Source organism: Podarcis filfolensis, assembly GCF_964270895.1.
Source record: "Podarcis filfolensis genome assembly, chromosome: 9".
Lineage (NCBI taxonomy): Eukaryota > Metazoa > Chordata > Lepidosauria > Squamata > Lacertidae > Podarcis > Podarcis filfolensis.
In genome coordinates this window covers 28,711,066-28,725,681 of record NC_139610.1, presented here as the reverse complement: position 1 = coordinate 28,725,681, position 14,616 = coordinate 28,711,066, and the positions used below count along the sequence as shown (strand labels likewise).

At 39.1% G+C, this 14,616-nt stretch overlaps 1 protein-coding gene across 38 annotated transcripts in view; it reads left to right on the top strand.

The window, feature by feature from the left end:
• TENM3 (teneurin transmembrane protein 3) overlaps window positions 1-14,616 on the top strand; it is a 1,278,808-nt gene that overhangs the window by 961,002 nt on the left and 303,190 nt on the right. For all 38 annotated transcript variants that reach the window (XM_083630968.1, XM_083630934.1, XM_083630945.1 and 35 more), the window contains one exon: window positions 9,354-9,656. In XM_083630968.1, coding sequence (XP_083487094.1) covers window positions 9,425-9,656 — 232 coding nt within the window. In that variant the 5' untranslated portion in view covers window positions 9,354-9,424. The remainder of the gene's footprint in view (window positions 1-9,353; window positions 9,657-14,616) is intronic.

Below are 14,616 nucleotides of genomic sequence, written 5' to 3'. Positions count from 1 at the left end.
ATATTATGTCTTCTTTTAAAAATAGACAATGCACTGTCTTGTATACTTCTGTTCCTAAGACTATTTTGACTTCTGATGACTTAATTTACCACTTTAAAGTTTTATAGATCTCTTTCTATATAAAGCAGGAAGAGACTGGCAACAGAGCAGCATAAATACACACCACAAAGTTCTGTTCCAATATATTTTGCTCATTATTTGCTCAAATACATTTTGAAGTTGTCAATATTCATCTGTCAGTAATTTATCTGTATAAATTTACAGAATCTGTTTCTGTTGCTTTTGAAAAAGCTTTTCAATTTCAAAATGAATGTTGGAACTGATCAGTGGCTTAATACATTATTACACAAGTGAGCAGAGACATGACATTTATCACTATATTTAGAACACATTCCTGCAGTAGCAAAGAAATTCCATGAGCAGAACAGCCTGAAATAAGCAAGTTGCCTTGTGATGTGTTTACATTACATTCACTTTTTAATAGGGAGTTTGATTAAAAGGATTATCCGGTGTTGAGATCACCTGCCCTCTCAGTTTTGGAAAAGTGATCTTATACAGTGGTTTTTTGTTTTAAATTATTGCTCCGACCAACCAATATTTTGTTGTTTATGTGTTTATTTTGATTTTAATCTCTCTTTTTGTTTTTTTGTTTAAAAGATAACTAGAGAACACCTGAAGTTTAAACACTAGCAATGTAATACGTTCATAGCTGTGGCCGGGGGGGGGGGAAATAATTCAAAACCCTAAAATGTATTTTATATAATTGAGTTTTTATTTCTATTCTTTGACAGTGGTACCTCCGGTTATGAACGGGATCCGTTCTGCAGGCCCGGCCGCATCCTGAAAACTTCGTAACCGGAGGTGCCCTTCTGTGCACGTGTGCAGCGCAATTGAGCGCTTCTGTGCATGCGTGCACGGCAAAACAGGATTGCCGCGTTCACAACCCGAGGATTATGTTACCCGAAGGTAACGTAACCCGAGTGTTAGATAGTGGGTAGACATAGCAGACGACACAGCGATTTCTCCAAAGCAGCTCTTTATTTGTAAGCTGGAACAGAACTGAACAGCAAACAGCTCAGCCGGCCTGCTTTTATAGGCAGTCAGCTATCAACATTGTAGCAACAACAATCCAGGGTTTCCTGCCTAAAGTAACTGGCGTGGACCTGAGTGAAAACTATATACATGATACTCCTGGTGGCCAGGGTGAGAATTTCAATACATAACACCAAGGGTCCACTGTATATCGTATTGTTGTTTTATTGCTATGGCTGATGGCTGACGGCTGACACAAATAAAGATTCATTCATTCATTCATGACTTCTGTTCCTTCTTTTTTCTTCCTAGTTTTCCCTATCAAAATGTAAAAGGAAAATGGATGGTTTATCTATGTAGCATTAATCCTTGTCATTAGACAAACTGAAATAATGAAAGGGGGTGCTGAGAGATATTTAAGGAATTAAGGCTTTTGTAAACCTAGGACGGAGTGAAAAGTTCTAGAAACGAGATGTTTTTGGAAGACGAGAGAGATATCAAACTGATCTCAGCCACTGTTAGTGAACAGAACATATGAAGGAGATAATAGCATCCTATATAAGTGCTTGGAAAGAGGTGCTGGTTTGGTACTCTTACAAGTCAGCAACATCATATATTAAAGGATATGCTAATTGCTGATTCTTCGTTACAAAAGATTTTAGATCCCACCTGCCAGTTGTCCATTCTGCTCCAATTTCCCTTGTGAAACCTACTCCAGTTTGTGAACTATTGCTATAATCACTGCTGATTTTATCCATATGATGCATGGTTATTAACATCAATTTTGAATTTGTAATTGTGATTTACTGTAGATTTTACTTTTCTCTCTGTGTGTGGCTGTGTTTTTTTAAGGCAGAATGTCCATACAGTATTGTTAGCTATTGCCTTCAAAATTTAGCTGGGTTTTTTTAAAATAAAAAAAATCTAAACCAAATGTTTTCTCTTAAAACTACACAACCTACAGAGGACATACAAAGCATGTGAAGGATGATGAGGGCATTATATGCATTAGCTGGAACTGGCATCATGTTGCCAAACCATATTAATCCTTAAGGGAACTTGATGGGTGAAACTACTGTTCTGAAGTGAATGCTGTAATTTTCCATAGAAGTTTAAAAGGCCTGCAGGCATGCTAAAAACTTAGCTGGATATTGCAGTTAACACTCTGTAACATGACCCCAAAGCCTAATCTACATAGCAACAATTCAAATACATGTTATAATAATATATGTTTGCAGCTCTGTGGAACCAATATAGTACAGTATTGTTATTTTCCCCTCTTTGACAGCCAACCATTAAATCCACTATTTTCATCTCCTTTTCTTACCTCTAATATACTTTAATTATAGGCAAACTCTATATCAGTAAATAGAGCTGTAGATAAAAAAATTGACTGAGGTTTCTAAAGAGATCTGAAACTTTGTACTTAACCATTAATACAATTACTGGAGTTACCTTACCTTTTAAAGCTTGGTTGTGCTTGGGGTTAGGAGCAGAGCAATCAGATTTTGTCCTAATTTAGTATAATGGAAGTTTTAAGTACCGGTATCTTTCAATATTTTGGGTGGCGAAAGTCCAGTGGTTGAATACTTACATATTCCTGTATATTTACATATTCTCACTCCTGAGCAGGTCCATAGCTGGTCAGTGTCTAGGTAGGAGGCCCGATGGGAACCACACATACACCACTTTGCGTTCCATGATGGAAGAAACGTGTGACATAAAAGTATAAAGAAATAAACATCATTTTATTATCTATTTTTTTAAAAAAACAAAACACATTTTCAGTTATTGACCCATTTTGGCCCATTATGGCCCATTACTTTTTTTATTATGCATTGTAAATTGAATATGCATGGAATTTTAATCTCTGAAATGACACCACATGTGCAGTCTCATCTTCTTGTTCTGTCACTGTGATTGCAGTTCCAGATATATGTGCAGAAGCCTGCTCCTAAGCATGTATAGTTCCCAGCTAGATATAGAAGTTCCCACAGTTGATATAAAGATAGCTGTGTGTGTCTTTGTGTGTGTGTGTGTGTGTTAAAAAAAGAATTTAAAAAATGCTGGAGAAACATCCTCTGACACAGTATTCATGTGTATGAAATGGTCCCCTCAGGTCATGACTATAGAGGAAACATTTAATCTTCGGAAATATTATTCTGAATTAAGCATTTCATAGAGCATCATTCACCTGGCTATTTTAATCACTGCTATTTTTCTATAAAAAGAGGTGCCGGAACTTTCCACAAACACCTCCCTTGTTCTCTCATACTGGCAATGGCACCCACCAGAGAGGTGCCGGAACTGAGTTCCTATCAAGAGCTATCAATAATACCTATCAATAATATTTCCTAGATGGCTTACAATATAAAAAGAAACATCATGCATTGTTTCAAAATACAGTTAAAACTACAAAGATCAATGACAATAACTACCAAACAATTTATGTTGTGCTGTTATTTCATTAATTGTGTAGAACCTGTTTAGTAATCTTTACACTTCTTTGCATGTGAGAGCAATAGATAGGAAAAATCTGTAATGAAGTATTTTAATGTTGTCATGTTTTTAAAAAATGATTTAAATTGTTGAAATCGTTAGTTATGCAATTTTGTTGGGGAGTTTCACTTATCTTATGAAGATAGCCAAAGCATTTTGGTAACTCCCATTAGAACATGCTCCTCATGATAGAGATAAGAAAGAAAATGAAAACATACTAAAGTTTGACCAAAGTTTGTTGGCACTTAAATTCACTTACCTTTCAGGTACTTTTTGGCATAAAAAATGATCATAAAGTTATAACCTCAGTTCTAAAAGCTGCATGTTATTTGTCATTGGTTTGCTCTGTAGAGAAGCTACTTTGATTTCTTGATCGGAGAAAAAGGGCCTTCAATTTGAAGAAGTTCATAGTATGACAAGGTGAAAATGTCATGCAATAATGAGACAGCATTGTGGTATTGAAAGTATTTTTTTAAAGCCAACAGTTTCAAGAAACTCCACACTAAAACGCCAGAAGCACATTTTATTTTTCTTGACCTCCTTTGCTGATTGACAATCTCTAAGTTTCAACGTTAAATACCCTTCTAAATTTAGCAGAAATTCATGCTTTGTAGTTCAACTCCTCTTTTGCAGCTTTCTAGAGGAGTGTTTGTACCGTAGTACACTGCAGAAAGCTTTTTACTATCAGACTGCCTGCCTTTCTAAATATATATTGGATGTTTGTCTTTCCACATGGAAAAGCACTCGGTTGGTTTTCTTTTCCAGGGGCAAATTTTCTACAGAGTAATTCTGTGAATTCTTAATTTACATACAGGTATACAGCGGTACCTCGGGTTAAGAACTTAATTCGTTCTGGAGGTCCATTCCCACTGCCGCCCTGCCGCCGGAGCACAATTTCTGTTCTCATCCTGAAGCAAAGTTCTTAACCTGAGGTACTATTTCTGGGTTAGCGGAGTCTGTAACCTGAAGCGCCTGTAACCCGAGATACCCGAGGTACATGATTTAGGGACGCGGTGGCGCTGTGGTCTAAACCACTGAGCCTAGGGCTTGCCGATCAGAAGGTCAACGTTTCAGATCCCCACGACGGGGTGAGCTCCCATTTTTCAGTCCCAGCTCCTGCCCACCTAGCAGTTCGAAAACACGCCAAAGTGCAAGTAGATAAATAGGTACTGCTCCGGCAGGAAGGTAAACGGCATTTCCGTGCACTGCTCTGGTTCAACAGAAGTGGCTTAGTCATGCTGGCCACATGACCCAGAAGCTGTCTGCGGACAAACGCCAGCTCCCTCAGCCTATAGAGCAAGATGAGCGCACAACCCCAGAGCCGTCCATGACTGGGCCTAACGGTCAGGGGTCCCTTTACCTTTACCTTTATACATGATTTGCTTTTTGTCCTTCTGTCTGTCACACACTTGCCTCCCCCCCCCCAAAAAAAATTAGACATGTTAAGCAATACTAGGAACATAATCAGCTTCTAATTTAAACCATATGAAACAGGATGGGTGGGGGCTCCAGGCACCTTCTTATTTGTTTGGGAAGGAAAATTCCCAGATGCCACCCACTACTCTCATCATCCCCTATATTGTTTTGTAGGGGAAAGGAAGATATCTGAGAAGTGAAAACGTGTAATGGTCTGAAATGATTCTATTGATTGTAGCCCCCACATATCTCCTTTAAAAGGATTTTTAAAGGTATGGTTTCATACCTTCAGTTTCCTACTGCAAGATCACAATATGGGTAGCACTGTAAAAATGGATGGCAAGGGAAAAGAGCCTAGAATGGATGCATTTAGAAGCAGCAGTGAGCTTTGATGAGGAAGGAAGCTTATTGGAAACCGAGCTAGCTGAGCTGGGATGCTGAAATAATAATGGATGGAAGGAGCAGGAATACAAACCTTGTTTCTCTTTTTTTTGCATATAAATTTTTATTGGTTTTCCATTAATTATACATATATACAGTCTAGATTACATAAGTTACATATAACATAGCTGTTACAAGAATCATATATATAATACACAGTTATTTTGGGCTCCGCCGAGCCTCAGACTTCCCTTCACTTCGTTGGTAAGTATCAGATAATTTCTGAAGTTACGTGTTTTATCTCCTTTCTATATTTGCCAAACACTGTTAGAGTTGTTCTAATCCTGCCAGAGTCATCGAAGTTCTATACTTATCTCTTATATACGTCAGATATTTGTTCCAATTTTCATGAAACTTCTGGTCATCCTGGCCTCTTAGTCTTCTTGTTATTCTAGCTAGTTCAGCATAATTTATCATCTTGGTCTGCCAGTCATTTATAGTAGGTATCAATTCCATTTTCCAGCTTTGGGCTAACATAGTTCTAGCGGCCGTTGTGGCATATAGAAACAGATTTTTATCCTCTTTTTTGATTTCCTTGCCAACTATTCCTAGCAGGAAAGCTTCAGGCTTTTTGGGAAAAGTATACTTAAAATTTTTTTTAAGTTCATTGTAAATCAGTTCCCAAAAGCCTTTTACTTTTCTGCATGTCCACCACATATGATAGAACTCACCATCCCCCTCTCCACATTTCCAGCATTTCTTAATCTTCAGTTTATAAATCTTAGCTAACTTCACTGGTGTGAGATACCACCTATAAATCATCTTCCAGAGGTTCTCCCTTAGTGCCATACACGCCGTGAATTTCATATTTACACTCCACAGTTCTTGCCACTTTACAAAGTCAATGTTGTAACCAATATCTATGGCCCATTTTATCATGGCCTCCTTCACCTCTTCATCTTTTGTATACCAATCTAGTAAGAGGTCATACATCCTAGATAATATTTTGTTTTTACCTTCTATGACTTCCACATTAAATTTAGATTTTTTATCTTCAAATCCCAGTTTCTTTTTATCATCTTTTAACAGATCATTCACTTGATGATATTGCAGCCACCCCGTGAGTACATTCTTTACCTCCTCATAGGGCTTGAGTTTTATGCCCTGATCAGTTTTATTGATAAGTTCTTCATAGGTAGCTTTTTCCCCCTCCATGTTAGTTTTTTTGACAGTTAAGACATCTATTGGCGAGATCCACCATGGGGTTTTCTTTTCCAGCAGGTTCTTATTTCTTTCCCATACTTGAAATAATGGTCCTCTAATTATATGATTTAGGAAGCCTCTATGAACTTTCACCTTTTCGTACCACAGGTACGAGTGCCACCCGTACCTGTTATCAAAGCCCTCTAAATCCAAGATATCAGTATTCTCTAGCTTTATCCAATCTCTCACCCACGTTAAGCAAGCCGCTTCGTAATATAAACTCAAATCTGGTAAAGAAAAACCCCCTCTTTCTTTTTTATCTACCAGTATTTTCATTTTTATTCGTGGTCTTTTTCCCTGCCAGATAAATCTCGCTAAGATCCTTTGCCAATCTTTACACTGTTTTAGTCCTTTCATTACTGGTATAGTTTGAAACAAAAATAACATTCTGGGCAGGACATTCATTTTAATAACCAATATCCTCCCTAAGAAGGAAAGTTTCAATCTCTCCCAGATTTCTAAATCTTTCTTGATACCCTTCCAAGTAACCTCGTAATTATCTTTGTATAGATTTATATTTTTTGCTGTGATCCACAGCAAAAAAATATTTTAGATATTTTACCTTCTTAGCAACCATAATTCCCGTCCTTTGTTCTAACTCTACTATATCTTCCTTGGTTATATTTTTTGTTATCATTTTAGTCTTATTCCTGTTGAGCTTGAAACCTGCCACTTTTTTCCAAATTCTTCTAGTTTCTGTAGGGCTTCTAGTAAACTGTTCTTAGGATCTTCCAATGTTAGTATCAAATCATCTGCAAATGCTTTTATTTTGAATTCCTTACTTCCTGCCTTAATTCCTTTAACCTCCGGTGTTTCCCTTAACCTTTTTACTAAACACTTCCAACACTGTTATAAATAACAAAGGAGATAAGGGACAGCCTTGCCTAGTCCCTTTCGCAATATCAAAGGCCTCCGATATATTATTGTTTATTATAAGTTTGGCTTTTTGCTCTTGATAAATAGCCTCAATACCTTTTCTAAATCCTTCACCAATTCCCATCGTTTTTAAATTTTCCTTCTTGTTTCTCAGAGAAGGATGACCACTTTCAACAATTAAATTCAGGACAAACATGGACACTGATGGCGAAAATATGGGAATAATATAGAAGTTGTATTAAAGATATTGGTGTTGGCAGGCTTTTCATCCCCTGGTATCAGTGCAATTCCTTCTGGAGCAGTGCACATTTTCGATAAAAAGAAATATCATACATGTTCTATCAGAGTAGTACACTGATAAGCACTGGAAATACTTTTGTATTAATACGTAGGAATTGAAATGCGGGCAAGAGGTCTACACCTTCCGACATGAAGAGAAAATGCTGCTTCTTACTAGTTTTGAAATGTAACAAAATTATTTTTGTGTAACAAAATTCTTAGAAGGGTGATTTCGGTATTCACAATATGTATTTCATATATAAAACCTGAGATTCATACAGGAAAGCATTTCAGCCCTCTAGAATAGTTTTGATAAGACAAGATGATGAAAGACCTGTTCCTCTTAGAATTCTGAATCACAATATGATTGCAAATTAAATAAATGCTCCAAATCAGTTTAAGGGAGATGACTGATTAATTTGTTTGAAACAAAATGCTCTGAAGGCAATAAGTGAGCAGAAAGAAAGGAATTTTAGATTTCTTTTGTTGGACAGGAAAGAAGCACAGCTTGATATTGCGTAGTGATGAATTCTGTATTTCAGTGTTATATTCTTTTGCATAGGAACTGGCACATTCCATTGCTCAAGCTTTGTATTTTAATTAAGTGGCATATTTCAAATATCTAATACTGAAAGGAGCACTGAGGAAAAAGATATTATTAGGTTCTGCCTCCTGAAGACAAAAGGTGGGTGGGAGAAATGGCATGTTACTACAAGAAATAGCAGCCCTGTTCATGAGCTACCATCAGGTATTTAAGTTCTCAGAGGTTTCTTTATGCCTCAAGGCAAAATAGTGGCACAGTCATTTGTGCAAAACCCATTTCATAAATTTTAAAATCTACAATAAATTATTATTGTGTCATAGAAATTGCTTTCTACCTGTTGAGTGAAAATTCACATAATTGATTTCTCTGTTATATTCATCATATATGTTTCTGTGCATAGGTGCCAGCTCCTAGGGTCCAGGGCACTTTCAGCCCCCTCATTGTTTTTTTGGGTGAGATCCCCCTATCAGATGTTGGGTACTGGGTGCACACCTTGCTCAAGGCTCTCAAACACAATCTTCCTTGCATGAAGAAGTTTACAAAGGGCTGTTTGAAAGTGCTCTGCTCCCTTTCAAAGTTGCAACAAATCACTGTGATGCCAGGCGATTGACAGGTGGGCATTGCCACCCACCTGCCAACTTTGGCCTGCAAGGGGTGGTGAAGATAAGGTTCTAGTGTTCTGGCCAGAAAACATTTCCCACCCCTGATGTATTCGCTTGTTGGCATTAAGAGAGCATATCAGCAATTTGTGGTAGATTATACCCAGATAATACAAACCTATGTGTGTTTACTTGGAAACAAGTTGTACTTATTCAGTGGGAATAACTCCCTAGTTTAGGATTGTGGGTTTCATGCTGTAATTTTCTTTATTGGCCAAGATCTCTCAGCTAAGATGTCAGTCATCCTGTTAAATAATTACCTTTTGTTGGTCTCTCTCAAACACAGTTCAGTTACAGCTAAAAGTCAGCTTTATGTAGTTTGATTAATAGTTTTGCTCCTGTTACTTACATACCTGATTATACAAATATATAAATTATATATTATCTGTTTAATCCCTTTACAGGTGGACTTAAATTGAATGTAGATCAGAATTTCAAGTAATCTGGCCTGATGTGCATACAGAAGGAATGAAGCATGGATGTGAAAGAACGCAGACCTTATTGCTCCCTGACAAAGGGCAGAAGAGACAAGGAACGGCGTTACACAAATTCTTCAACAGAAAACGATGAGTGCAGAGTTCCTACACAGAAGTCCTACAGCTCAAGTGAAACTTTGAAAGCTTTTGATCATGATTCCTCCAGATTGCTGTATGGAAACCGGGTAAAAGACTTGGTCCACCGGGAGTCAGATGAGTATAGCAGACAAGGTAGGCATGCTATTCTTAAGCAGTTAACAGATACATTTGTATACCAGTATGCAGAATTCATACTTTAGGTGATCCCTTAATGTCAGTCTTATAAATGGTTCAGGAATGTTTGAAATTTCTCTCATAATACTATTGCATTTGCTTTACACTCCTTTAACAAATGGCAGGGGATTTAGACATGATCATTACTTTAAAAAATACTCTGATTTAATCTCTAAGGTTTGCTGAGAATGTCCTCTTTCCTATGTATATTCCAAATCAAATACAACAAAGGCATTTGTTGGAACATTTGTGAGATTCTTATTTTGTGGGTTAGAAATACTAACGCAATGTACTCAGTCCCTGAAAGCAACAAGCAGCACGGGCTTCAGCCTTGGTTCCTTGCCAGCCCACACAGCTGGTAGGACAACTGCAGAACTATTTTGACTTGCCATATTGTTGTGGAGCTGTTCCAAGGAAACAAAGATCCTGTCTTTTCCAGTTCATTTTTGACACTGCCACCTGTGAGGTTTAAGCACCTTTACAGGAACGTATGTATATAGGCATGAGCAAATGGGACTCGTCAACATGTGAAGGTAGCCCATCTAGGAGAAGGAAAACTCTAATCCGAAACCTCTGCTGCCTTGTGGGATATCTTCGGGAGAAGGAAAGGCTAAGGAGTAAGCCCTGCACTATCCAGAGTGGAGTCCCTAAGACGGTTGGATGGTCCCTTGTAAGCCTCCTTCTGGCAACTCCTACATCCAAGCTGGTGTCAAATATATTGCTCTGTTTTCCTTTAGAGTACATCAGCAAGGCCAAGGGGGTGTCTTCTTGTCTGGACAGCCCAGAGCCTCCATACACACTGCCCGGCCTTCCTCCCCAGGGAGGTCACTTCGGTGCTGTTACTGCAGCAGTTTGACTTTACCTCTGGAAGTACCTTCCATTGTCTCTTGAGATAGGTGGGTCCCAACAGCAGGAACATTGACAGGCTGTGAAAAAAAGCACTTTGTGACTACTTCATTATTATAGAAGTACTTTCCCCAGAAGATTTACCGAAATATGAACTTCAACGTCTTTGGTTCAGGTTCTGTCATAAATCAGTATGGATAAACCAGGGCTAGGGAACCTGTGGCAATACAGATGTAATTTGCTGACATACAGTTGAAATACTGAGTGATTTTGGTCTTATAAAGCAATGCATAACTTGACTGTTGGAAGAAGGCTTCAACAGAACGTATGTAAAACTTGAAATTGTCATTCTTCAGGATATTCCTGGCCTTTAGATAAATGATTTTAGACTATAATTAGGATTGATGTGGCATTACCTGAGGGTACTTTCAGATGCTTCCATTGTAGCCTGGCTCTAACTGCAATACTGCAGTGCTGTTCACTTCAGGAGGCATATAAGCATGGCAAGTTCTAGTAAATTACCACCATTCCCTTGGATGGTGTTCAGCTAATCCACGTTATTTTCTGGTCAGCCAGAGGCAACTTGATCAGAATGTCAGAAATGCTTTTGAAAAAGGACTTGCAGCACTTCTCTCTATAATAAGGATAAGAATTAAATTTGTATAATTAAGCTTTCCTCTTCAAAGGATATGCAGTCATACCTCGGGTTACAGACGTTTCAGGTTGTGTTTTTTTGGGTTACGGACCCGCCGAAACGCGGAAGTACCAGAACGGGTTACTTCCGGGTTTCAGCGGTCACGCATGTGCAGAAGCGCTAAATCGCACTTTGTGCACGCACAGAAGCTCCAAATCGCAACCCGCTCGTGCACAGATGCGCCGCTGCGGGTTGCGAACACTGCGGGTTGCGAATGTGCATCCTGCATGGATCACGTTCGCAACCTGAGCGTCCACTGTAAATATTGGAATTGCCTTGAATTATTTTAATGAATTATTGATTCATTAATTTTAAACTAATGTAAGAATATAAGGGCTCCTAGATTAGGCCAGTTGACCACCTAGACCAGCATCCTCTTCTCACAATGGCCAACCAGATGCTTGTGGGAAACTAGCAAGCTGGATTCAAGCACAATAACACTCTCCCATCATTTCATTTCCAGCAATTAGTATTCAGAAGCACTGTAAATTCAGAAGCAATTATAAATAGTTGCATTTTATTTTTAAAGAAGATTTGTGAGCTACTGTTGTATATTAATTCTCAAGGTGGCATACAGTTGAAAGTACAAAACAATACATTAACAGTCAAGAAGTAAAATAATATAAAATTACAGAAATTGTACTATGACTATTCTTGGCACCACTGAACCATTAAAGAAGCCTTAAACTAGTTGTTGAATATGCTAGAATGCCTGGACAAATTAAAAAATATATTTGCTGGCATCACGAAGAAATCAGAATGGGCTTCCAGGCAAGCTTTTTCTGGGCAGGGCATTCAAAATTAGAGACACCACGGCTGAAAATATGCTTTCTCTAACCACCAACCTGAAATGTTGGTGAGGGTTTCCAGGAGTATAGAGTTTGGTCATGTTCATGTGGTGAAAGGGAATCTTTCAGACAGCTGGTGTAGTTTATTTATATGTTGTTTTTCTACGATTACCAATGTCTAAAGCATCTCACAATAAGCATTACAGTAATCAAAATGCAGAACGATATTTGAAAAACAAATAATTACAAATATCAAATAGATCAAAATACAGCAAAGTAAACAGTTGGATAAACATACGCATAATTTCAGTGGGTAGCATTCAGCTACATTTGACTCAAAGTAGACCCACAGAAATTAATGGGCCTAACTTAGTCATGTTCATTCATTTTAAAGCTTCTAATCTGAGTCACACTTAATATGTACCAAGTATTATATGAAATTCAGAATTAAGAATAAAATATAAATAGCTAACTTTTGTTATTTGTAGTTGCTAGTGCTGTTTTTGCTGCTTTTTCAGTGGCCACAGAAGCCACAGCAGCCAGATTTTAAATAAATTTGTTATCTTCTCACCAGCTCATCTCCTCCAAAAGGGAAAAGCTGGGGAGGTGCAATGATGTTACCCCCCTCCCTGCCCAATGTATTCTGGTTTGGTGCTAAACCATGGAGAGCTCTATAGGTTACTGTGCAGCATTTTGAATTTTAACTGGAAATCATTTTTGCTTTATAACAACTGGTGATAGATGCTCTCTGTAGTTGGTCACAGTAAACTAGATGCCGCATTTGGTGGGAACTGACCTTTCTGATAAATCTTCAAAGGCACCCTTCTATACAATATTGTAGTGGTACAGTGTAGAGATAATTAGGGCATGGACAGCAGACCATACTATCTGTGTCCGGGAGAGGCTGCAGGAGGTACACCGATCTTTGCATAACTGGTGAAAGGTACAGCTTACCATGGATGCCACTTGGGCCACCAGTGACAACACTGGATCTCTCAGCAGACACCAACAATGTGCAACCCCATCTAGGATTGTTCTTTATTCAAATAACCACCTACTAACTACACTTTTATCTAGACTGAGCTTCAGTTTGTTGACACGATACAATCCATTACTCATCCCAAAATTAAAGGAAATTAAAAAGGAAATTTCTGTGCAGCGTGGATTGCTGTTTTGAGCAAGTTCAGAAAAACCATGTATCTATAGATCTGGGACACGGGTGGCACTGTGGGTAAAACCTCAGCGCCTAGGACTTGCTGATCGTAAGGTCGGTGGTTCGAATCCCCGCGGCAGGGTGAGGTCCCGTCGTTCGGTCCCAGCTCCTGCCCACCTAGCAGTTCGAAAGCACCCTTAAGTGCAAGTAGATAAATAGGTACCACTTTATAGCGGGAAGGTAAACGGGCGTTTCCGTGTGCAGCGCTGGTGCTGGCTCGCCAGCTGCAGCTTCGTCCCGCTGGCCACGTGACCTGGAAGTGTCTTCGGATGGCGCCGGCTCCCGGCCTCTTGAGCGAGATGAGCGCGCAGCCCTAGAGTCGGTCACGACTGGCCCGTACGGGCAGGGCTACCTTTATAGATCTTCTATTGCTTTTCTTAATCAGACTCATATGTGCATTTGTAGTGCTGGATCATAATGTGTGCTTAAAGAATTAATAGGAGTATTAGTGTAATATGGTAAAAAGGTAAAGGTACCCCTGCCCGTGCAGGCCAGTCTTGCCAGACTCTAGGGTTGTGCGCTCATCTCACTCTATAGGCCGGGAGCCAGCGTTGTCCGCAGACACTTCCGGGTCACGTGGCCAGCGTGACAAGCTGCATCTGGCGAGCCAGCGCAGCACACGGAACGCCGTTTACCTTCCCGCTGGTAAGAGGTACCTATTTATCTACTTGCACCCGGAGGTGCTTTCGAACTGCTAGGTTGGCAGGCGCTGGGACCGAACGACGGGAGCGCACCCTGCCGCGAGGATTCGAACCGCCGACCATGCAATCGGCAAGTCCTAGGCGCTGAGGTTTTACCCACAGCGCCACCCGCGTCCCCAGTGTAATATGGTAGAGAGTACTTATTTTTTCTTACTGTACCATGTTCTTCACAAAAGTGTATAATTCCTTTAGCTACCAGTTAGCCAGTATACATGGGGTTTTGGCAGCTGAACTTGGAGTGAAATGGCAGTTCTTGGAGTATTATCTATAGTGGCATATGGGTCTATCCAGTTTATTTGTTGGTCTTTTAAAAGCATTTGGTCTGGCCTATTGGCTTCTTTTAATGCTTGTTGTTTTAGCAGCTGTGATTACTACTGGTAGCTTTGAGAAAGTTCAGATTACCCTTGGCATGCTTAGATAATGACAGGGTCAAGGAGCATATTTTAATAAACATAAAAGTATAAATCATTCTAGCATTTGAAGATTAACCTCTTTACATTGGGTCTTCTTCAGAAAGAGATTGCATTTGGTATACTGCAAAGAAACAAAGTACGCTGATATGTTAATAAGTAAATGTAATAATTTTTACATTAATATACAATCAGTTGGAGCTGTTGCATTTAGGTCCTGCTTTTGGGCTTCCTGCCGGTTGGTCACCAGAAGAAATAGACCTTTG